The sequence below is a fragment of the Dryobates pubescens genome, chromosome Z (genome assembly GCF_014839835.1).
Source record: "Dryobates pubescens isolate bDryPub1 chromosome Z, bDryPub1.pri, whole genome shotgun sequence".
Taxonomy (NCBI): Eukaryota; Metazoa; Chordata; class Aves; order Piciformes; family Picidae; genus Dryobates; species Dryobates pubescens.
The window spans coordinates 78778173-78801529 of record NC_071657.1 but is presented as its reverse complement, the minus strand read 5'-3'; the positions used below and the strand labels follow the sequence as shown (position 1 = coordinate 78801529).

At 55.7% G+C, this 23357-nt stretch overlaps 1 protein-coding gene across 1 annotated transcript in view; it reads right to left on the bottom strand.

Moving 5' to 3' along the window:
• The window catches only part of ZCCHC7 (zinc finger CCHC-type containing 7), a 117224-nt gene that overhangs the window by 25685 nt on the left and 68182 nt on the right, over positions 1-23357 (bottom strand). The window contains exons 4-6 of the mRNA XM_054178753.1: positions 21813-21938; positions 19600-19770; positions 12288-12323 (exon numbers count right to left, since the gene is read on the bottom strand). Coding sequence (XP_054034728.1) covers positions 12288-12323; positions 19600-19770; positions 21813-21938 — 333 coding nt within the window. The remainder of the gene's footprint in view (positions 1-12287; positions 12324-19599; positions 19771-21812; positions 21939-23357) is intronic.

The following is a 23357-nucleotide window of genomic DNA, read 5'->3' as shown; positions in this document are numbered from 1 at the left end:
GTGTCAGCGCTGACACAACTTTCTCTGGGCACCTTCTCAGCTGGCAGGCACTGCCCGCAGGGCTCTGAGCGCCGCTGGGGTGGGAGTGAGCGCAGGGGGCGCAGGACGCTGCTGCTGTGGGGCTGGAGAGACTGGAAGAGAGGTGCATCACAAACTCACAGCAACATCCAGGTTGGAGCAGACCCTCAGGAGCAACAAGTCCAACCCCTGACTTTACTCTCCAAGGGTCACCCCTAAACCTCAGCCCCAGGCAACACATACAAACCACCTTGAAACACCTCCTCCCTAATGGGGACTCCACCACCTCCCTGGGCAGCACATTCCAGTCCCTGACCACTCTTGCTGGCACTAAATGTTCCCTCCTGTCCAGTCTGAAGCTGCCCAGTGGCAGCTTGGGGCTGTTCCCTCTTGTCCTGTCACCAATTCCCTGGGAGCAGAGGCCAGCACCAAGCTCTCCACAGCCTCCTTTCAGGGAGCTGGAGACAGCCATGAGCTCTGCCCTCAGCCTGCTCTGCTTCACACTAACCATCCCCAGCTCCCTCAGGCTCTCCTCATCAGATTTGTTCTCCATAATTGAAGCAGCACAAACCAGTGCAGTGATGGTGCAGGTTCACCTTCTCTGACTGAAGGAGAGATGAATTTTCCTACCCAGTCTGTAAGTGTTGCAGGCAGTGGAACAGCCCAGCCCTGCCCCTGAGCAGCAGTGCCCTGATGCGTGATTGGCACCACGGCAGAGGCTCCTGCACGACCCTCCTGCTCTCTCTTCCATTCACCTCCTTCCCAACTGCTTTGGTCTGGCACAGAGATAGGAATGGCAGAGCTCTGGCCTGCCTGGGGCACAGGAGAGATGCACAGGGGTGTGTGGAGGACAGAGAGGGTCCTACCCACAGCTGGCACAAGAGGGAGCAGCTCTCTGGCCCCAAGAACTCCTCACCGCCCCAGCTGGCACAGCACTGGCGAAGTGCCAGAGCAGCCTCTGAGGCAGGCAGGGCTGAGCTCAGCATGGACTTCAACACCCCAAACACTAAACCACTTTAATTTCCATCCCCTTTAAAGTGTGGTGGGTTTAGGCTATATCCACAAAACTTTCCACAAATCTTGAGCAGAAAGTGACAGAATGTAAACAGACCACCACTGGGTGTGAAAAGGGAAATAATGGCAAGGTGAAAATAACAACAACATCAGTAAGGTTGGGAAAGACCTCAAGGATCATCAAGTCCAACCTGTCACCCAAGACCTCACAACTAGACCATGGCACCAAGTGCCATGTCCAATCCCCTCTTGAACACCTCCAGGGATGGTGACTCCACCACCTCCCTGGGCAGCACATTCCAATGGTGAATGACTCGCTCAGTGAAGAACTTTCTCCTCACCTCCAGCCTAAACTTCCCCTGGCACAGCTTGAGACTGTGTCCTCTTGTTCTGGTGCTGGTTGCTAGAGAGAACAGACCAATACCCTCCTGGCTACAACCACCTTTAAGGTAGTTGTAGAGGGCAATGAGGTCACCTCTGATCCTTCTCTTCTCCAGGCTAAACAATCCCAGCTCCCTCAGCCTCTCCTCACAGGGCTGTGCTCAAGGCCTCTCCCCAGCCTTGTTGCCCTTCTCTGGACACGTTCAAGTGTCTCGATGTCCTTCCTAAACTGAGGGGCCCAGAACTGGACACAGCACTCAAGGTGTGGCCTAACCAATGCAGAGTACAGGGGCACAATGACCTCCCTGCTCCTGCTGGCCACACTGTTCCTAATACAGGCCAGGATGCCATTGGCCTTCTTGGCCACCTGGGCACACTGCTGGCTCATGTTTAGGTGGCTGTCAATCAGCACCCCCAGGTCCCTGTTTGGCAGCTCTCCAGCCACTCTGACCCCAGCCTGTAGCTCTGCATGGTTTTGCTGTGGCTGAAGTGCAGCACCTGGCACTTGGACTTGTTGAATGCCATCCTGTTGGACTCTGCCCATCTTTCCAGTTGGTCAAGATCCCTCTGCAGAGCCCTTCTGCCCTCTAACTGACCAACATCTGCTCCCAACTTGGTGCCATCTGCAAATTTGCTGATGACTGACTCAACCCCCTCACCCAGATCATCAATGAAGATGTTAAAGAGGATGGGGCCCAGCAATGATCCCTGGAGGACACCACTACTGACTGGCTGCCAGCTGGATGTGGCACCATTCACCACCACTCTCTGGGCTCAGCCCTCCAGCCAGTTCCTAACCCAGCATGGAGTGTTGCTGTCCAAGCCATGAGCTGACAGCTTAGCCAGCAGTTTGCTGTGGGGGACGGTGTCAAAAGCCTTGCTGAAGTCCAGGTAGACCATATCCACAGCCTGCCCCACATCCACCAGGCAGTCACCTGATCATAGGAGGAGAAAATAATCCCTTTGGACAGACAATAAACATAAACTTAGATCTGTAGACTAACTTTGCTCTCTTTTCACTTCCTTCACTCTGGCAGATCCTGGCTCTGGCTCCTGCTGGCTCGGCTGGCCTTGGCTGTGCTCTTTGTACCTGAAGGGGGGTTGTAGTGAGGCAGAGGTTGGTCTCTTCTCCCAGGCAAGCAGTACCAGAACAAGAGGGCACAGTCTCAGGCTGCATCAGGGGAGGTTTAGGCTGGAGGTTAGGAGGAAGTTTTACACAGAGAGAGTGATTGCCCACTGGAATGGGCTGCCTGAGGAGCTGGTGGGGTCGCCGTCGCTGGGGGTGTTCAGGGCGAGGCTTGACAGGATGCTTGGTGCCATGGTTTAGTTGATTAGGTGGTGTTGGATGATAGGTTGGACATGATGATCTTGAAGGTCTCTTCCAACCTGGTCTATTCTATTCTATTCTATTCTATTCTATTCTATTCTATTCTATTCTATTCTATTCTATTCTATTCTATTCTATTCTATTGTTGTGGCTAAGTACCAGCAAACAGCTCTCTGCTTCTCTTGTCCCATGTAGGGGGGAGGGAGGGAAGAGGAGGGAGCTGTTGGTAACCCCCAGGTCTTGTCCAGGGGGTTCCTGTGTTGTTTATAGCTTGTACATCTGAGTAAATACTGTGTATTTGGCGCACATTCATGGCAGCCCGTATCTCTGGATTGTAGCTGTGCTTGCAAACAGAGCTTCATCTGCTTCCCAGCTCACCTGGTCTGGCAACTTCATGTCAGGGGACCTTCAACCCATCACATAAAGGCAGGCCCTGAAGGTATTGCTTTGCAGGAAGAGAGTTCCTCAGCCAGCATGGAGGTGCACACTGAAGCCAGGGACTGCCACTTCCCACAGACAAACATTTTGAGGTTACTCAGAGCCCCAAAACACAGAAATGGTTTGGTGCAGTCAGCCAGGCCTTCTGTGCCCCCAGCCCCAGACCGCTCCCAGAAATATATCCAAGTGCAGTTTCTGACCAAGCTGTGATCAGCCCTCAGCCCCAGGCCTGACAGCAACCCTTTGTTTGGTTGTGTTTTCTGAGGAGGGGACTGGGACAGGGCAGGAGGCAGAGGAACAGGACGCAGGTGTGCAGCCTGCTGCGCTGCTGCCATTCAGGTGAGCAGCAGCAGATGCAGGGCAGCTGGAGGCACCTCCAGTGCCACCCAGAGCGGCTCCTCAGGTCTGTGCAGCACCCTGCAGCTTCCTGGCCTGCCACAAGCCAGATGCGTTGGCACACCTCAGGTGAGCAGCCTGAGCTTCCTCTTCCCGCTGAACCACTGACTACTGTGTGCTGACTGCTGGCCAGGGCTCTGTTACCACCCAGCACCTGCATGAAAAGGCCAACTGCAGACACAGTTAAGTGTCTAAAGTTAAGTTACTGAAAGCTACTTCTTGTTCCTGTGATGTCTTACACACAGCTTTCAAGCACAAACTGGGACAGAACCATACTGAAAGCTACAGCTTTGAACTCATAAGCCAGCACATTTCAGGATCTGAAATTCTCTTTGTTTTTTTGGGGGGGGAAAACCCAACAACCAATCCAACCCCAGTAACCATCCAAAGGAACACTGCCTGTTATGGAACAGAGAGAACAAGATGCTGGGGCTATGTTTCTGGCAGCCTCAGAAGCACTGAAGCTTGGGATGGTCACACAGGACAGACCACAGCCTGCAGGGACATAAAGAGAGCAAAGCAAAACATGAAGAAGCCTCTGGGCAGCTCAGCAGAGCAGCTCTGTCCCCTTGCAGGGTGGGCAAACACTTCAGAAGCATCCTGGCCACCAATGGGCAAAGGCAGCAGGGCTTGGTCTGGGACAATGCCAGCAGAGAATTTAAACCCAAAATACCCACCAGCTGAGGTCCCAGACCTACCCAACCTCCCCCTGGCCAGGGGGCCAGCAGGCACCTCCAAAGCATATGAAATCTGGAGGAACCCAGGCTCCCAAAGGGCACCTTCTATCCAGGGCATCACAGCCACACAGGGGGTTGTGCCCCTACCATCCAGAGTCATCCCTACCCAAACTCACATCCCCGGAGCTCTGGGCTGCCTGCCCTGCGACCCAGCAGCCACCACAGGGCAGACACAGAGCAGCCTGCTCCCAGATCCTACAGCAGGGGAAAACAGAGTGCCACAAAGTGGTGGTTTCACTGGAACTGGCAGAAACAACACCAGAACACCTGAGCAGAACCTGGCAGACCACTGACATCTCTCCCAGGCACGTGGCTGGCTGGTGGCAGCATGCAGAGCACAGAGCTGAGGAGGCCGCAGCCACGTCCTCCGCTGCTGTGGATGCCTGAACTCTGCATGCCAGGATGCCAGCCCTGACCTGCACCAGACCTGCACCTGACCTTAATCTGACCAGATCTGACCTGCACTGGACCAGGTCTGACCTGCACCTGACCTGCACTTGACCTGAACCTGACATGCTCCTGACCTGTTCCCGAGCTGCACTTGACCAGCACCTGACCTGCTTCTGACCTGATCCTGATCTGATCCTGACTTGCACTGGATCAGGGCTGACCTGCATCTGAGCTGCACTGGACCAGGTTTGACCTGCACTTGACTCGCTCTTGGCCTGCTTGTGACCTGCTCCAGACCTGCTCCTGTCCTGCACCTCACCTGAACCTGACCTGCAACTGATCTGCTCCTGACCTGCACCTGACCTGCATTTGACCTTCTCCTGATCTGCTCCTGACCTGCACTAGACCAGGTCTGACCTACACCAGACCTGCACTGGACCAGTTCTGGCCTGCTCTTCACCTGAACCTGAGCTACACCTGACCTGCTTGTGACCTGCACCTGACCTTCTTGTGACCTCCTCCTGACCTGCTCTGGACCTGCCCTGACCTGCTCCTGTTCTGTTCCTGTCCTGCTCCTGACCTTCTTGTGACCTTCTTCTGACTTGCTCCTGACCTGCTCCTGACCTGCACCTGACCTACTCCTGATGTGATGGGCTACGCACTTGACCTGCATTTGACATGGGCCTGACCTGCACTTGACCTGGGCCTGACCTGGTCCTGGCCTGCTCCTGAGCTGCACCTAACCTGCTCCTGACCTGCACTGGACCAGGTCTGACCTGCACTTGAGCTGGTCCTGACCTCCTCCTGATCTGGTCCTGATCTGGTCCTGACCTGCTCCTGACCTGCACCAGACATGCACAGGACCAGGTCTGACCTGACTCTGACCTAACCCTGACCTGCACTTGACCTGACCCTGACCTGCTCCTGACCAGCACTTGACCTGAACCAGACCTGCACCTGAACCTGACCCTGCATCTGATTTGCTCCTGATCTGCACCTAATCTGCTCCTGACTTGCTCCTGACCTACACCTGAACTTAATCTGACGAGGTCTGACCTGCACTGGACCAGGTCTGATCCGCACCTGACCTGTTCCTGACCTTGTTGTGACCAGCTCCTGATGTGCACCAGACCTGCACTGGACCAGGTCTGACCTACACTTGACCTGCAACTGACCTTAATCTGACCTGCACCAGACCTGCACAGGACCAGGTCTGGCCAGACCCTGACCTGACCCTGACCTGCACTGCACCTGAACCTGGCCTGCTCCTGACCAGCAACTGACCTTGATCTGACCAGGTCTGTCTGACCTGCACTGGACGAGGTCTGACCTGCACCTGACTTGCTCCTGACCTTGTTGTGGCCAGTACCTCACCTGACCCTGACCAGCTCCTGACCTTCACCTGACCTACACCTGACCTGCTCCTGAGCTGCACCTAACCTGCTTCTGACCTGCACCTGAGCTGCATTTGACCTACATCTGACCTTAATCTGATGAGGTTTGACCTGCACTGGACCAGGTCTGACCTGCACCTGACCTGCTCCTGAGCTTCTCCTGACATGCACCAGACCTGAATCTGACCAGGTGTGACCTGCACTGGATCAGGTCTGACCTGCACCAGACCTGCACTAGACCATTTCTGACCTGCACTTGACCTGACCCAGATCTGCACCTGAACCTGATCTGAATGTGACCTGCTCCCGACTTGCTCCCGAGCCGCACTTGACCTGACCCTAACCTAACCCTGACCTGCACTTGACCTGAACCTGCCCTGCTCCTGACCAGCAACTGACCTTAATCTGACCAGGTCTGTCTGACCTGCACTGCACCAAGTCTGACCTGCACCTGACCTGCTCCTGACCTGCACCTAACCTGCTCCTGACATGCAACTGACCTTAATCTGACCAGGTCTGACCTGCTCCTTACCTGGATCTGACCTGCTCTGGACCTGCATCTGACCTTAATCTGATGAGGTCTGACCTGCAATGGACCAGGTCTGACCTGTACCAGACCTGCTTCTGACCTACACCTGACCTGCTCCTGACCTGCTCCTGGCCTGAACCTGACGTGCACCTGACCTGACCTCATTGCACCTCACCTGTTCTTGACCTGCTCCTGACCTGCACTGGACCAGGTCTGACATCCACTGGTCCTGCACCTGACCTGCACCTGACCTGAATCTGACCAGGTCTGACTTGCACTGGACCTGGTCTGACCTGCCCCTGACTGGCCTTGGACCAGGCCTGGCCTGCAGTGCAGCTGTCCTGCTCCCACCCTTCCCTCGCCGCCCAGAGCCGTGCGTCTGCTCCGGAGCCCAGCGCTGGCTCTCTGCAGAGCCGATGTCTTTCTTTGGCCAGGGTCACGTTTTGCCTCTCCTGGTAGCAGCCTCATGGTGCAGGGCACAAGCAGTGCTTACATTTTGATCCCAGGGAGGAGTGGGGCCAGGAGGAGCTGTAACACAGCGCACACAAAGGAACCCCAGCGCAACATTGCAACACAAAAGCTGCTTTGTCCCCGCTTGTCTCCTGCACACAGAGGCCAAAACAGCCCTCTCCTGGTTCACCTTCTTTTGTGTGAGTGGATTAAAAGTAAGATTAACCAACTGTCAAAAAGCATGTTAAATGATAGCTTCTGCTAGTAAAAAATTCTGATGGCTCTAAAGCTCTGTTGGTGGCCATCTTGGCCTAGGAGCTTTAATATAAATGAGTCTGGCGAAGGCAGGGATGGGGGAAGGAGTCCTGGCGGCGAGGGCGGCACAGGGGGAGGAGGAAGCTGTTAAAAATGAGCAGTCCCTGCAGAAAGAAAGCATCCCCTGGGAGCAGGGCTTGGTTTGCACACGCACAGATCCGCACCCAAGAGCAGCTGGACACAAACACTGTGCCGTGCCTGTCCAAGGGGCAGCACCCCACCGCTCTGTGGCTGTTTGCTGAAGGCAACAGCAGTGCCTGCAGCCCTCTTTGCTGCTGGATTGCTGCATCCACATCCTGATCCTTCACTGACTGTCATGTACCCTGAGCTGCCCTGCACAGCACAGCCCTCTGCAGCCAGCACATGCCCATGGCAGAACCACCAGCAGGGCCCTGGGCACCCCTGCTGGGGACCCCTGTGCAGGACAGCCTGAGTTACACCTCAGGGGGCTGGCACAGAAGCAGCTTCATGCCCAAGGGAAAACACAGGGCATGATGTGCTGAAAGTAAGTTTCCTCTTTATTCTTCACTGATGTCATCTCTGGGTGGGCAAACTGCTCACAGAATCTGCCCTGGGGTGGGTCACTCCACCAGCAAAGCCATGGGATGACCTACAGGACACGAGTGGGTCTATACCCAGGGTCCTGTCCACCAGTTCAAGCAGCTTCCTTCCCTCCTTCCACAGTGTGGAGCCCCACAGAAGGGCAGCTCCCACCTCACTGGCCACCCAAAGCCCAAGCTGTGAACACTGACAGTAGTTCCATGCCTGGGAAGAAGCTCTGTGCCCTGTGGAACCATGGACCTCAGACCAAACCTCCAAGCCTGGGCTACGGGGGACTGTCCCTTCCCCTCCAGCTCAGACCTCCCAGCAGTGTGAGCTGCATGGGACAAGCAGCCAGAAGGCATTATCAGACTGAGAGACCCTGAAAACTGCAGAACCTAACCAAAAAATGGAAACCATTGCCTTGATCTCTCAAGTTTTTGCACTGACTTCTTTCATAATTAGAGGGCTCCAAAGCAGCCTCCACAGGCACCAAACCTCTGGGAGGTGTCTCTGCCTTTGTAGCTGAAATACAGAACGACAAGAGAGCAGGAACAGGAACGACAGCCAAGCATCCTGAGGTGCAGAACCCCTGCCAGGAGCACCCCCTGAGGGGAAGGGGAACGGGAACGTGATGGCACAGCCCCTGCAGCACAGAGTGCAGTGCCCTGGGTCTGTGGAGCATCCTGCACCGAGAAAGGCAAAAGCTAAGCCTCCTAATGACCCAGAACAAAGAGCTGCACAGGACCCGCAGCCGCCGTGGCCCGAGGCCGCCGCTGGTGCTGCTGTTCGCAGGGCAGCAAGCTGCAACCAAAGCTGTTCCTCCAGGGCCTGCCAGCAGAGATTGGTAACAGATTCCATAATGCACTAATGGTAAAACCTCTGCTCAAGGTCAGCAGAGGTCAGAACCCAGCCCCTGACCACCAGCCTGCACGGAGGGCAGCTCCTAGAGCTGTGCCAAACATCCTCTCCCTTCTCTGGCACCACAGAGACAGGCAGAGAGCAGGCACACAGCAAAGGCTTGGCAGAAGTTCTAAACCACCACCTGACAGAGGCTATCAAATATTATTTTAAACAACAATTGGATTGTTCTGCTGACTTTGATTGGGGTTTTGTTGGGTTTGGGTTTTTTTTGGGTGGTTTGTTTGGTTGTTGAATTTTTGTTTGGTTGGGTTTTTTTTCAGAATAATTTTAGTTAACAGAGTTGAAAGAAGAAGTTTAAAGAAGCTGACTTCATCCACTCCTAAAGCTTCGATTATCACAGAGCCTTTAAATTTCAGCTTCATTGAATACAATATGATAATCTTTTTCTTTTTCCATCAGAAGGCAAATTAAAATATTCCTCTTATAATCCTTTTTGCCATTCCAGCTGCTGCTGAGGCTGCTGGCGCCGGCAGCCTGCTTGGGCCGGAGTAAGACATTTCTGCCCACACAAGGAATTGTTTGCACCGTGCCAGCATTTCTCAGCAGGGCGAAGGCAAACAAACGCGGGGCGCATCCCCAGCCGCGGCCCGGGCTGGCTCCCGAGGCATTGTTCCGCCGGCCCCGGCCGCCGTGCAGGGCTGTGCCGGAGTCAATAGATGGCAGTCCGGCTCTGAACAACGGGACCCGGGCGGCGCGGAGCCGCCGAGAGCGCCACAAAAGGGAGAGCTGGAAGGGGGCTGCCTGCGCTGCACCTCACAGCACTTCGCAGCGCCGGCGCCCAGGCAAACTTTGCCGTGGGTGCTGCGGGGGAACGCCGCTAAAACGGCCCCGGGACAGCGCTCAGAGCCTCCTGCCTGGGCACAATCCTCATCAGCTCACCCCAATCAGCTGAAATCTGCTGGCTGTAGCCGCGGCTAAAACACAGCAAAAACTCCTCAGCCCCCGCGGCGCAGCGACCGCCGCGACAGGGCTCTACGAACTCAAACTGCTCTGCTTTACCCTGCGGCCGACCTTCTCGGGCCCCGGTTGTACCGGGAGAGTTAAAGTAGGGAAACTATCGTCTATTGAAAACGGAACTGGTTCCTGCAGCGAGAAAACACCCCGCAGACCTGGGAGCGACGCAGCTCCACTTTCGGTCTGTAAATGAATTCAACAAACACTTCTGCAGCAGCTTTGGTTCTTGAGAGAGCAGCGCTGGCTGCCCTGCTTTGGCTGCGGAGGGGAACAGCTACAACCTTTAAACGACTCCCTCGAAGCAGCTTCTCGCGGCTGTAATCTGTTTCTGACATGGAGCACATCCTTTACCACTGGTATTTAAATTCCTGGCTCAACCAGAGCACTGAACAGAACTTTGAGTCAGAATTGGTCTGCCCGTGCAAACCAAGCAAAAAAGGGCTATGTGCAAAGCCTCAGAAATGTGGATCATGTGCACATAATTTGGAGCTCACTGCAAAACAAAAAAGTGATTTTAGCAGCAGTGAGGGTCCAGCTCCATGTCTGTTTTTATCTTTGTGCACCCAGATTCCACCAGGTTTCAGAGTGCCCCTAAAATGCACCAAAAAAGCCCCAAAGGCTGCTTGTAACAAACGTCCTCCTCTGATGCCTGCTGCACAGGGGCTGGTCTGGGCAAAACCTCCCCAGCGTCACGCTCAGGGAAGGCTGAACTCAGCACTCTGCAGGATGCAAGGGTAACATTTTCTACCTCAGGTGCCCCAGATCCTGTCCCTAGGCCAAGTTTAAGCTTCCCCTGTAAGAAGCATTTTCTGAGAGGGGACTGCAGCTTGCCTACCTGACGAGGAATTTTCGGTGGCAAGCAAGAGTGAAAATTAAACTAAGCCTTACCCCTCAGTACCACAGCAGCACAGGGCTGCACCCAGCCCACCTGCCTGTGAGAGCCCAAACAGCATCAGCATCCCTTTCACAAGCACCCTGAGGGATGGCAGTGAAAGGCAGCATTTACTTTCCCACTTCATCAAATGTTAAAGCAGCAAGCAAGAAGTGCTCAGAGCACATCAGCGAGCACACCTTTTGCTCACCATGGGGTTTGTTTCCTCTTGGTATGGGGTTTGGTTTGTTTGTTTTTGGGGGGTTTGGTTTGGTTGGTTTGTTGTGGTTTTGGTTTTGGGGTTTCTTTGAGTTTGTTTGGGTTTGATTTGGTTTGAGGATTTTGTTGGCTTTTTTTGGTTGTTGTTTGGAGTTTGCTTTGGTCTTAATTTTTTATTCTGTTGGTTGGTTTGTTTGTTTTAAAAGAGTCCACACCAATTCTGCTTCAAATACAAGCAAAAGCCAAAATACAACCAGAAGAAAGGGTGGAGGATTTGCAGTGCAGATCTTTGCTTTAAAACCACGATGCTGAAAAGACAAGGGAGAGGTTTTTCAGCACAGATTTCTCCTATCTCCTATTCGTTGCATTTAGAAGCAAAAATAGAAGGGGGGGGGGGGGGGAACCAAAACCAAACCCCAGGGCATTCCAGCACCGTACAGGGGTGGAAGCAACAAATTCTAAAGCATCTCCTGTTTAGTGCTACAGAGAAAGAAGCGCAGAGCTCAGAGCCATGAAGAAAAGCAGTGGACAAAGTTTGCTGCTTTGTTGTGGGTGGATGTCAGTGGTGAATCCTCCCCAAGAGCTGACGGCGGCGAGGCTGAGCTGGGCAGCAGTGACAGCAGAGGCTCAGAGGAGCAGCAGAAATCCACATCTCTGAAGGGTTTTTTATTTACAGCAATGCTGCAAATGGATCTGCTCGAGGTGTGCGACAGCAGCACGCTGAGCGCCGCTGCAGCCAGACCCCGCTGCAGCCAGCCAGACCCTGCTGCAGGTTTCAGCCAACTCTGCAGACATTTTGTTCAATTTTTGTCTCAGCTTTGCACACCAGGGAAACACCTTCAGCAGAACACTGGTGCAGGGCACAAAGTTTTGGTTCCTTCTCTTGCTTCAGTGGCTAAAGATCAGCTAACGCAGGCCCGAGAAGCAGACGCGGCCAGCTCCTTACCCACCAGAAATCATCTGCTGAAGTTCACAGTGTTCCCTTCCTCATCCCTGCTCTGGCTGAGGCTTATTTCGCTGGTTTCAACAGAAAGCTCTGTCACACACAGTGGCTAATTACCAGCATCTGGGATCTCTGAGATGGGATCACTGCTTCTGCTGCACGCCTCCACGCAGACCTTGCCCTTTCTGCAGGGGCGCAGGCAGTCGCTGAGAGCAGAGTGCTGCCAGGCACTCACTTAAAGATTCCACTATGAAAACCAAACCACAGCTCCTAAAGACGTTTTAAAAAAGCAGTGGCAGTGTTTCATTGCATTCCTCAGCTCAAAACCTCTTCAGATGTTCATTATCTTCCCACAGAAGATGCTTGTCTATATTTTATGGTCAGCAGTTCACAGAGGAGTAAATAGGTTGGGGTGTAGAAGAAAATAAAAAAGGTGTTTCTACTTACTGTTAGGTGATACTGCCTCCATATTTCTGGGCAAGCCTGGAAAATAAAAATATTGATCAGCTAGGAGCATGAAACAAGGTGCTTTACAGCCTGTTGGTTTTGGCATAACACAGCATCCACCGGTGTCGGTCACAGGAAAATAAGAAGCTTAACTGAAAGGGTCTGCATTTCAGCTTCAGAAACCTGGCTAGACAGTTTAATTGAATTTTTACACTGCTTTAACACACTCCCTGCCATGGTCAGGCAGCCAGCAAGTTTGCTCCCTCTCCCCTTCCCCTCCGAAGGGCAGAAGTTTGGGACGGCAGCCTGCTTCTAACTGCAGCGAAGTGTTGGTGCTGCAAACCACGCCGGACGGGGTGTGGACCCTGCGTGTTCTGACACACTCTGCCCTGGCAGAACGTTTTGGGAAATCGATTCACAGGGTGCCCTTGCTCCCCGCAGGAGCAGCAGCGTTTTAGTGTTTGTGCCCCTCGCCTCCATCCTAATCAAAACATAATTGTTACAAGTAATAATCCTCAGCAGCCGGCTGTCAGCCGAGCTGTAAACAAGCAGCAGAACAGATTGCTTTAATGTTTCTATTTTTACAATGACTTTTTTCCCACCACCACCCCCCTTTTCTATTTTTTTTTTCTTTTTCTTTTTCTGACTTGCCAGGCTGGGACACAAACTTGCAACCCCTCGTGAAAAATGTTGCAGGGCAAGTTCCCGAGTGGCAGCAATTAACACGGCCAGACCGAAGAAGGATGAGACGTGGGCGGACCGCACGGCTCCTCTCTCCTCCAGCACAAACCAGCGCAGCCAGGGAGGCAGAGCTGACTTCCTCCGGGGTCCTTCGGACTCTTTGACTAAATCTACAACATTTCTGCCTTCCTTCTCTGAGCCCCAGGCAGACAGAGAAAAGGGGCACTTTGTTAGCCATTTCAGTGCTGAGTGTGCACATGGCTGCCGGGGTGGGGACGGTCCACGGCTGTTGCTTTACACATTTACCCTCCTGTGAGGGCAGCTCCTGGGTCCTGAGGACAAATAGCAGCCTGCCTGGCCTGTCCCAATCCCCACTGTTTTCAGAGGAAATTTTAGCTGTGGGATGGCTCCTGCCCCACCTGCTGCAGCCTCCCTGCTCCTTGCAAATGAGAGCTATTAATGTTTTACATTTTGAACACATTTATTTTTATTGCCCCCTGCCTAAATGTTTGCTTCTTTCTGTTCTGACACAGCACATTAATTAAAACAAACAAACAAGCAAATGTTCATTAAAACAAGGAAACAAACAAACAAACAAACAAACAAAAACCCCAACACAAAATTAGCAATGAAGTGCCTCCAAAAGCGGCCCAAATGTTTGCCAGCGGCCCGCTGGCACAGGCAGTGCGCTCTGCCCTGGCTGTGAGGGTGGTGGAGATGTTTTGTTGTTTGTTATTCATTCTGCAGCTAACAACACAATTTTCTGCAGGAAAATCTGCAGCCTGCTCTGCACGGTGGCTCCCCACCTCCCACCCCCCCCGCCCCTGCTCAAACAGCGCCGGCAAATATTTGAGCTTTGTATTAGTGCTCTGTAAGGAAAGCCTGCGGGGGTGGGGGGTGCCCAGCAGCCTGGCAGGGGCAGCCTGGCAGGGGCTGCCTGTGGCACCCCACAGCCTCAGCACCCTGTGCTGCCTCCCACGCACACAAAAGGATTTTCCACCCTGAGCACTCGTGGGACACGGCGGGCAGAGGCTGCCCAGCTAGGAGCCTCATGTGCCCAGAGAGGTTCTCTGCCCAGGCCTGGCTGCTCTCTGCAGGCCGCCAGCAGCACAGGCCTGGCCGGGCAGGCAGCAGAGGTGGCAGCAGTTATTTGTGCATTAGTTCTGGGTAGTTTTCCATTACCACAGAGCCCTGCACTAATGTGGGTGAAAAATCACAATCAGCACCTTGGTCACACGCTGGCAAAATGCCACTCTGTGACATGACCTTTACTCACACAGCAGCTTTTCAGTAATAATAATAAATAATAATAAATATAATTTTTTTTAAAGTGCTGTGTTTTTGAATATCACAGAATGTATTTGGTTGGAAGAGGCCCTTCAAGATCATCTAGCCCGAGCTTTCCAATACCCAGAGCAGCTTGGCTGAGGTTTTTTCCACCTGCTCTAAACGCAGAAATCTGTGTCCAGCAGAAATCTGTACCTCAGGGCAGGGAAGGGCAGTTGTCACCGCTGCCACCCAGCCCTGGCAGAGGCACAGCCCTGCCCCCCCAGCAGTGCTAGCGAGAAGCAGGAGTCACACCAAGGGGAAGGTTTAGCCATCACCACCTCGCAGGGAGCTTTAAGGCTGTGGGTGAACTTCAGGGAGGGAGGGAGGAGGAAGGTGTCAAGGGCAAGGTGTCAAAGGCAAGGTGGCCAGGCAGGTTCCTTCGCTCAGGTGGTGACTCGGTGCAGCGCTGCTGATCAGCACAGCGCTCGCTCAGAACTCCCGGAGCCGGCTGCAGGAGCCGAGAGCAGATGCCTGGCGAAACAACGGCGCTGCGAAGCGGGGCCCCGACTGCCCCGCACCGGCTGCGAGCCGCTGCTTGCATCTCCTACCAGCCAAGGACAAAAACTCTAATTAACAATTACCGCCGAGCGCTGGCTCCTCAAACGGAGCACGGAGGTGTGCCGTGGAAGAGAGCGCAGCCAAACACAACCACCACCGAGGCTGCGACTCGCCTTATTTATTTAAAAGTATTTAACCGTGAATGGCCCTCGTTTAAAGAAAAGCCCCTGCGGTACACGAGTAACGACGGCGGAGCGATGAACTACATTAAAATAAAACTGCGTTTATTCGCTGCCCCAGCGCTCTGACCTTGCTCGCATGTAGATGTACCGGCACAAAAGGCGCCCGCCCGTGCGAGCGGGGCCGCCGCCGGCGGGGCCGCCGAGGTCCCGGCGCCGGCTTCCCCCTGCCCGCGGCGGAGTCGGTTTGCAGGGGCGGTGGAGCCTACCCGAGCCAGGTCCAGCCGCGGCCGCCACGCCAGACGAGTCCAGGCCGGGTGCTGCGCGGTTCGGCCCGCGCTGGGTTTTATCGGGTGCTAATTATCGTTTTACCAGCGCGGCGGCTTAATGCGCCCGCCGTTTAATTCCCACTTCCCCGTCCTCGAACGTGCACATCAAAGGAAATAAAACACTCAATCTCCGGCAGCCCCTGACAGCAGACCGGGGCTCGAGTGCTCAATAGGCGAGGCCCTCACCACCAGTTCTCCTATTTCCACAACAATGAGCAAACACAAAACCGGCACTAAGAGGCCTTTCCTCCTTTCCGCTCCCCTCGGCCGGGCGTCCGCCTTGCGCCGAGAGGGCCCTCGACGGCGGCGCGGCCGGGAGCGGCGCGGCCGAGCGGAGCAGCCTCGCTCGGAGCCGAGCGGCCGCGCCGGGGAGCGGCAGCGCCGCCGCTGCCGCAGCCGCAGCGGCCGGGAAGGAGCCCGGCGCAGGCGCTGACAGCCGAGCGGGACGGGCCCGCGGCTCCCCGGGAGAAAATGTAGCTGTGATGAGTGACAGGGCTTGGAGGAAATATGTTCACAATCACAGACAGTGAAGGCCATGACCTAGATCGTTTAAGAGCTTGTCTTGTCAAATTATCAAAAGCTTCTTCCTCCCTGAATAAAGAGTGACATAAGTGAGTGTCAGGAAGCTGCGGGCTGACAAGCCAAGCATACAATAACAGCATGCACGTCACATCCCCGCCGAGCCCCGCCGCGGCTAGCGGCAAATCTTAATGAGAGCGCGGCTGGCCCAGGAGACGCGGGTCCCTGCTGGCGCCGCTGCTCATCTCGGAAAATCCTTCAGCTCCCAGCCGCTGACGGCCTGACACGACGGCTACAATTACTAAACACAACTTTTTAACAGAATCCTCTGGTGCTTTGTCAAAGCGCCGCCTGCGAGGAGCTGCCCCTGCCGCAAGCCGCCGCAGCCGAACAAAAGATTTGCCCAAACGCGCACCCCGCTCGGCCCCGGCGGGGCGGCCGCCGCCGCGACGCTCGCACAATGCCGCCCGCCGCGGCCCCTCCTGCACCGGCAGATGTCCAGACCTCTGCCCCCGGCGCGCCTGGCACCGAGGCGGCTGGCACCGGCGCGGACCCGGCTCCGGCAGCGCTTCCTCAGACTGACCATCGCCGACAGCGCCCACAGCCAGCACTGCAGCCTGCTCTGGGCTGCAGGGGCTCAGGGGTCCCTCCCTTCAAACCCTTTCCTCGCGCTGACCATCGCCATCAACACCACATCCACCACTGCAGCCTGCCCAGGGCAGGGGCGTTGGGCTGCAGGAGTTCAGAGGAGCTCAGAGGTCCGTTCCAACCCCCACCGTGCTGGGATCCCAGGGTTAGGTGGGCACTGACTCACTGCTGGCACAAAAAACAGGGAACCAGGGAAGGGCAAACTCCCTGTTTGCTACTCAGAGGGGACCAAGGGCCTATGGCCCTGCCAGCAGGAATGGAACCATGGGCCACGAGGCCTCCAGCCAAGCCTAGAGCCTGGTTCACATGCCAAAGGCAGAAGGAAATCTTCCGGGGGAGGGGAGGCTGATAGTCGTTCACATAGCCAGAGGGTGCCAGGACACATGGGGAAGGTGCTGGCCGAGGTCCCTGGCTGCTGCCCTGGCACCCTGGGGTCTGCAGACTCAGCTGTGTCTCTGCACAGGCTGGGCCAGCAGACACAGCCTGGCCCAAGAGCTCAGGGCCTGGGCACTGCTGGCTGCCAGGCTGAGATCAGCCAGCTCACCAAGCATGCCCCTGCTGCTCTGAAGGTAGAAGACCAGGGCACCCTGTCCTGCCTGGCACATTTGCCTGCTCCCTGACACAGATGTTGTGTAAGAAGTCTTCTCCACCCCTGCAGCTGGCACAAGCCTCAGAAGATCACCAAACTGCCCTGAAGCCTGTAGCACACAGCAGCCTCAGGGGGTCTGCAGCTGCAGGTGAGGGACACAAGGACAGCAGCACCTGTGCAAGGGCACACACCCAGCACACCCTGCACACACCCAGCACACTCAGGACACCCCCTGCACACACCCAGCACACCCCCTGCACCCCCTGCACACCCCCTGCACACCCCCACTGCACACCCACTGCACACACCCACTGCACACCCCCTGCACACACCCACTGCACACACCCACTGCACACCCCCTGCACACACCCAACACCCCCCCTGCACACACACAGCACACAACCTTGCATACACTTAGCACACACCGTGCACACACCCAGCACATGCTCTGCACACACAGCACACACCTTGCACACACACAGCACACACTACCTGATGCACTCTGTCCTGGGGCAGCAGCACACAAACAAAGCTGCACTGAAAACTTCTGGAGACGTTCTGAGGCTGAGCTGCTTCCCAAATTACTCCAGCTGATGCCTGCACACATCTGCAGGGCTGAGGGACAGAGACTGCCCCAGCAGATGATCAATTGATTACCCTGACAGTGTCTAGCAAAGTGCATCACTGAGCTGCCTCACAGCATGGCTCAGGCTGGAAGGGAGCTCAGAGCTCACCCCCTGCAGCCTCCCCACCATGCCCAGGGACACCTCTCAGCTGCACTCAGCTGCTCAAGGCCTTGAACACCCCCAGGCAGGAGGCAGCCACAGCCTCCCTGGGCAGCCTGTGCCAGAGTCTCACCACCCTGGCACTGCAGAACTTCTTCCTCAGCTCCAGTCTGACCCTGCTCTGCCTCAGCTCCAAACCTGAGGAGCTCCAGAGCTTCCTGAGATGTGAGCTTTGCTTTATAGAAGCAGGCTGGGACCCCCCTATGTGCATCACATCCAGACCCCCACATGTCAGGCTGGCAGAGCTGCACAGCTCTCCTCAGGACCAGCACAAAAGTGCCACTGCATCTGCAGTCAGCTCCTGGTCAGGCACAAAGCCAGAACTGACCCTCTGCTGTTACCTTCCAGCTGCCCCACAGCCTCTGGGCTGTGCTGACTGGCACTGGTGAAGGTTACTGCTCAGGCCAAGGGTTACCCTGCTGTGCTCTGCAGCTTCAGAGGGGCTCTCTGGGGGCTCCCTCCACCAAGCAAGACCTCAGAGTGGAGATGTCCCTGGTTTCTTCCATTGTCAAGCCTGCTGCTGTTCAGGAGGTTAGCAACAGCCTTGTCTCAGCTGAGCCTTCCTGCAAGCCTTCATCATCTCCTTACAGGCCTCTTGCTGAAGTTAAGAAGGGTTTAGGGTTGGTTCCTGTGCAGACTGCCCTGGGTGCCCCTGCTCTGGCAGGGGGGTTGGACTCAATGATTTCTGGAGGCCCCTTCCAACCTGTAATGTACTCTGGTACTGTGATCCTGTGCTACTGTTTTGACTCCTTTACCAAGTGCCCCTTTTTCAGCCTCACTTCTGCACTTTCACTTTTAATCTCCCAGAGCTTAGCTCACTTTCTATTTTCTCCACTGCCCTACCTCAGTTTTCTTGCTTTCCCTGCCCTTTCTGACCCTGCCCTGTGGCCACACAACCTGCCCTCTGCATTCTGCAGTGCCACCAGGCATGGGGCAGGTGAGACCCTGCTGTCACCCCCCAGCTCTTAGGAGCAGAGAGCTCAGGGAGGGTGCAGCTGGCAGGAACAGCAGCTGCAGGCTGCTAACAGTCAAACACCAGGGGAGATGGAGAGCTCCCAGAGGTGCTGAGCACCATTTGCATGACCCATGTACCACTGCCTGTGGTGACCTGACAAAGACGCTGGGACTTTCTGCCCTGACTCACACCTGCTGCAGCACGGGGCCAGGGCAGGAGCAGGATGGACACATGGACAGGACAGGGCAGGAGCAGGATGAACACATGGACAGGACAGGGAAGGAGCAGGAGCAGAACAGACACACAGACAGGCCAGGGCAGGAGCAGGATGGACACATGGGCAGGACAGGACAGGGCAGGAGCAGGATGAACACACAGACAGGACAGGCCACAGCTGCTTTGCCCCTCCTGAAGATGTGCTCAGGGGGCACATGAGGAGTGGCCTCTTATGTCCACTGCTGAGCTACAGGCTCAGCCCTCCCCTGAAACTCATCTACTCCATGACTGTGACACCAGGGGTGAGAGGCATGGCAGAAGCCATGGGACACCAGCTGCAGCAGGGAGAGTTGTGCAGATAAAAGCTCTGCATGCAGCCAAAGGGAAGAGAAGGTCAGACCAGTACCCGCTCCCCAGGCCTGCCCAGTACCCCCTCCCCAGGCCTGCTGGAGCTGGATGATCTTGAAGGTCCCTTCCAGCCTGAAGCAGGCTGCAACTGTGTGACTGTGTGAGTCTCTCACACAAGAGGAGGCTGTGCCGTGCCCAGCGCTGTGCCAGTGCTGTGCCAGGCCGTGTGTACTCACATCAGCATAGTGCCCCTGCATGTGGCAGCGGTTGCATTGCTTGTTCCAGAAGGGCTTCTCCAGGCAGTCCCTGAAGCAGTGCCCAGGCAAGGAGCAGTTCTGGCAGAAACGAGCTGGGCAGCTGTGCTGGAGGTGACCTCTCCTGGCACACAGGCAGCAGGGGGGAACCCTCTGTGCAGAAACAAAGGAAGGAAGAAGCTCAGTGCAATGGTTTAGAAGACTACAACCCCCCCCAGAACAATCAGAGAGGACATGGAGAAGCAGCTACCCCAAATAAATGCCTGCTTCTTGCTAGGAATTGCAGAGCTGTTTTGCTCCTTCAAGGAAGCCAAGGGAAGAAGACTACAAAAGGAGCAAAACTCCAAGCTGTGTCTGCACACTCCCTGCACATTCTCCACCAGAAGCACTTCTGCTGTGCCCTGTGCCCTTGTCCCATGCCCCCAGTGCGTGCAGCAAAAGTAATCACTGAACAGACAGTGTCTCACTCCCAGCAGCAGCACTGGGCACTCTGCCTGAACCCCTCCTGGCACCCAGCATGGGCTGGTGTGGGGGCTGTGCCACTCACCCCTGTGCAGCCAGCAGGCTGCTGGGGACATCCCTGGGCAAGGGACACTGTGCCAGAGATGGTGCTTAGCCACAGAGCTGAGCAAGGCTCTCCCAAGCAGCTCTTGCTCAGGGACAGAGGAAGCTCCATCTAAACACCAGGAGGAACTTCTCTGAGGGTGTAAGGCCCTGGGGCAGGCTCCCTAGAGAGGTGGTGGGGTCTCCATCCCTGGAGACTTTCAAGGCCTGCCTGGATGTGCTCCTGTGTGGCCTGCTTGAGGTGGCCCTGCTCTGGCAGGGGCTTGGACTCAGTGCCCTCCAGAGGTCACTTCCACCCCCCACCATCCTGTGGCTGGCAGTGCTGGAGCTGCTGTGCTCAGAGGGCCTTTGCACTGCTGGGTTTTCTTTCCCACTTCACTCTCTGCACCTCCCACCGTGGCCTGGTCCCATTGCTGTGCTCCCAGCCCTCTCCCTAGGCCCACAAGGGCTGTGTGAATGAGTGGCTGGCCAGGCCATGAGTGCCAGCTGGGCTGTCTGGTACAGCCCCTTGGCCATGTGCCTTGTGGGGCAACGAACAACACACTGAGGACCCTGCCAGGGCCACGCTGGTATCTCCTCAATGCCAGCATACCCCAGGGGGCAAGGGCTTGTCCCAGCTGGGTGCAGTGTTAAGGCCCAAGTTGCAAGGGTGAGTGACAGCCTCAGGCACCAAGCCTTTGACAGCCTCAGTTGTGAGGCTCTCATGAGGCTGCCCCCACTCCTGCACAGGATCCTGACTGGTTTTGAAACCTCTAAGCCCTGGCACTGAGCTGCTCAGGGTTCTCTCCAAATGAATCTGCTCTCCAGATCCTGCAGTCTCTCACACCCTGCTTCACTGCTGCCCCACATTTCCCTGAGGGTGGTCTGGGGTTTCCCTGGGTGGTTCTTCTTGAAAGTACATCTGAAGGACATTCAGCATCTCAGGACTGGTTCTGCAACATGACTGAAACTGTCTCTGTGCTGGGCTTGACTCTGCCGGCTCAGTTTACACTTACAGATTTCTTTCCCAGCAAAGACCTCCACAAAGCAGTGAACTGTATGTAGTAACCTGCTCTGGTGCAAGCCATCCTTCACCTTGAACCACAGAACCATCACAGAACAGCTCAGGCTGGAAGGGAGCTCAGAGCTCATCCCCTGCAGCTTCCCCACCATGCCCAGGGACACCTCTCAGCTGCACTCAGCTGCTCAAGGCCTTGAAAACCCCCAGGCAGGAGGCAGCCACAGCCTCCCTGGGCAGCCTGTGCCAGAGTCTCACCACCCTGGCACTGCAGAACTTCTTCCTCAGCTCCAGTCTGACCCTGCTCTGCCTCAGCTCCAAACCATTCCCCCTGCTCCTGTCTCAGACACCCTCATGAGAAGTCTCTCTGCAGCCTTCCTGCAGGATCCCTTCAGGTCCTGGCAGGCAGCTCTGAGATCTCCCTGGAGCCTTCTCCTCTCCAGACTTCACACCCCCAGCTCCCTCAGCCTGGCCTCACAGCAGAGCTGCCCCAGCCCCTGGCTCATCCTGGTGCCCCTCCTCTGGCCTTGCTCCAACAGTTCTGTGTCCTTATGAAGGAGAACCTTCCAGTGGAATAAGAGACCAGCAGAGAGTGGTGTGAGAGAAACCAGTGCAGTGCAGGTGTGCCACATACCTTTGGGACTGGGCAGTTCTTGGAGAGGTGGCCCTGCCTGGCACAGTTCCTGCAGGTGACATTCTTGTTGGCTGTGTAGTACCTGGCACCGCTGCGCCGCACAGCTCCGAAGTTGGAGATCTGAGCCTGCAAGCAGAGAGGAAGGTGTCTGACCCCTGGGCTCACAGGCTCAAGGAATCCCTGGGGCTGGAGGGACCTTCAACACCCCAGCTCCAACCCCTGCCATGGACAGGGACACCTCCCACCAGCCCAGGCTGCTCAAGACCTCATCCAGCCTGGCCTCAAACACCTCCAGGGAGGAGGCAGCCACAGCCTCCCTGGGCAGCTTGTGCCAGGCTCTCCCCACCCTCACTCTCAACACTCTCAATCTGCCCTCTCCCAGTTCCAAGCCATTGTCCCTCATCCTGGCACTCCCAGCCCTTGTCCAAAGTCCCCTCCCAGCTCTCCTGGAGCCCCTTCAGTTGCTCTGAGGTCTCCCGAGAGCCTTCTCCAGGCTGAACAGCCCCAATTCTGCCAGACTGTGCCCACAGGGGAGGTCCTGCAGCCTCTCATCCTCAGTGTTGGCAAGAGCTGGACTCTGGCAGTGCTTCAGCCCCTGCAGGCACAGCTGCACAGCACAGGCTGAGCTGCACTTTGGTTTCTCAGGAGCCTGAGCATGGAGAAGGCTTTTTCACACTCACCTCTTGTTCACACCCAGCTCTTGTCCACTCACCTCCCAGCTCTTGTCCACTCCCAGCTCTTGTCCACTCTCAGGTCTTGTCCACACTCAGCTCTTGTCCACTCTCAGCTCTCGTTCACTATCAGCTCCTGTTCACACTCAGCTCTTCTTCACTCTCAGTTCTTTATCACACTCAGCTCTTGCTGTGGCAGTTTAGGCTGGGTGCCTTGTGCTGCTACCACACAAGATACACCTCTGGTGTCCCAGGTGTCCAGCCCAGTGGGTGGACACAGGAAGCTGTGTATTTCATCCCCATCATGTCCTGCTCCCTATAAATCCATCTGCAAGGTCTCACACTTCCTCTTTCTTCCCTCACTGCTCCCATGGGAGATGCTCCCTATCTGGTAATGGAAGGGGAGTTACCTCAAGGCCTCTTAGGCCTGGCTAGGCCTAATGCCAGGAGGAGAAGGGGGAAGGGCAACCTCAGATCTGGCCAGCTGAGATTAGCCTATCAGTGGAGGGGGGGAAGAAAGAGCCCTGAGGGTTTTGGGTGTATCCTGAGGTAGGGAGAATGGAAATGCTGGGAGGCTTCCAGGTGTGCTTTGGGATCTCCTTTGTCACTGTGCTTGTAGCTTCTGTAAAACACTCACTGCTTTTCCATTTAAACTTTCCAGCACTTCTGCAGTCCATTTGTGTGAGTCTCTTTTTTCTGCTCTTGTTCACACTCCACTCATTCACACTCAGCTCTTTTTCACTCTCAGCTCTTGCTCACTCCTCTTGCTCACTGAGCTCTTGGTCACTGCCCTTGTTCACACAGCTCTTGCTCATATTCAGCTCTTTTTCACTCTCAGCTCTTGTTCACACTGGTCTTGCTCACACTCAGCTCT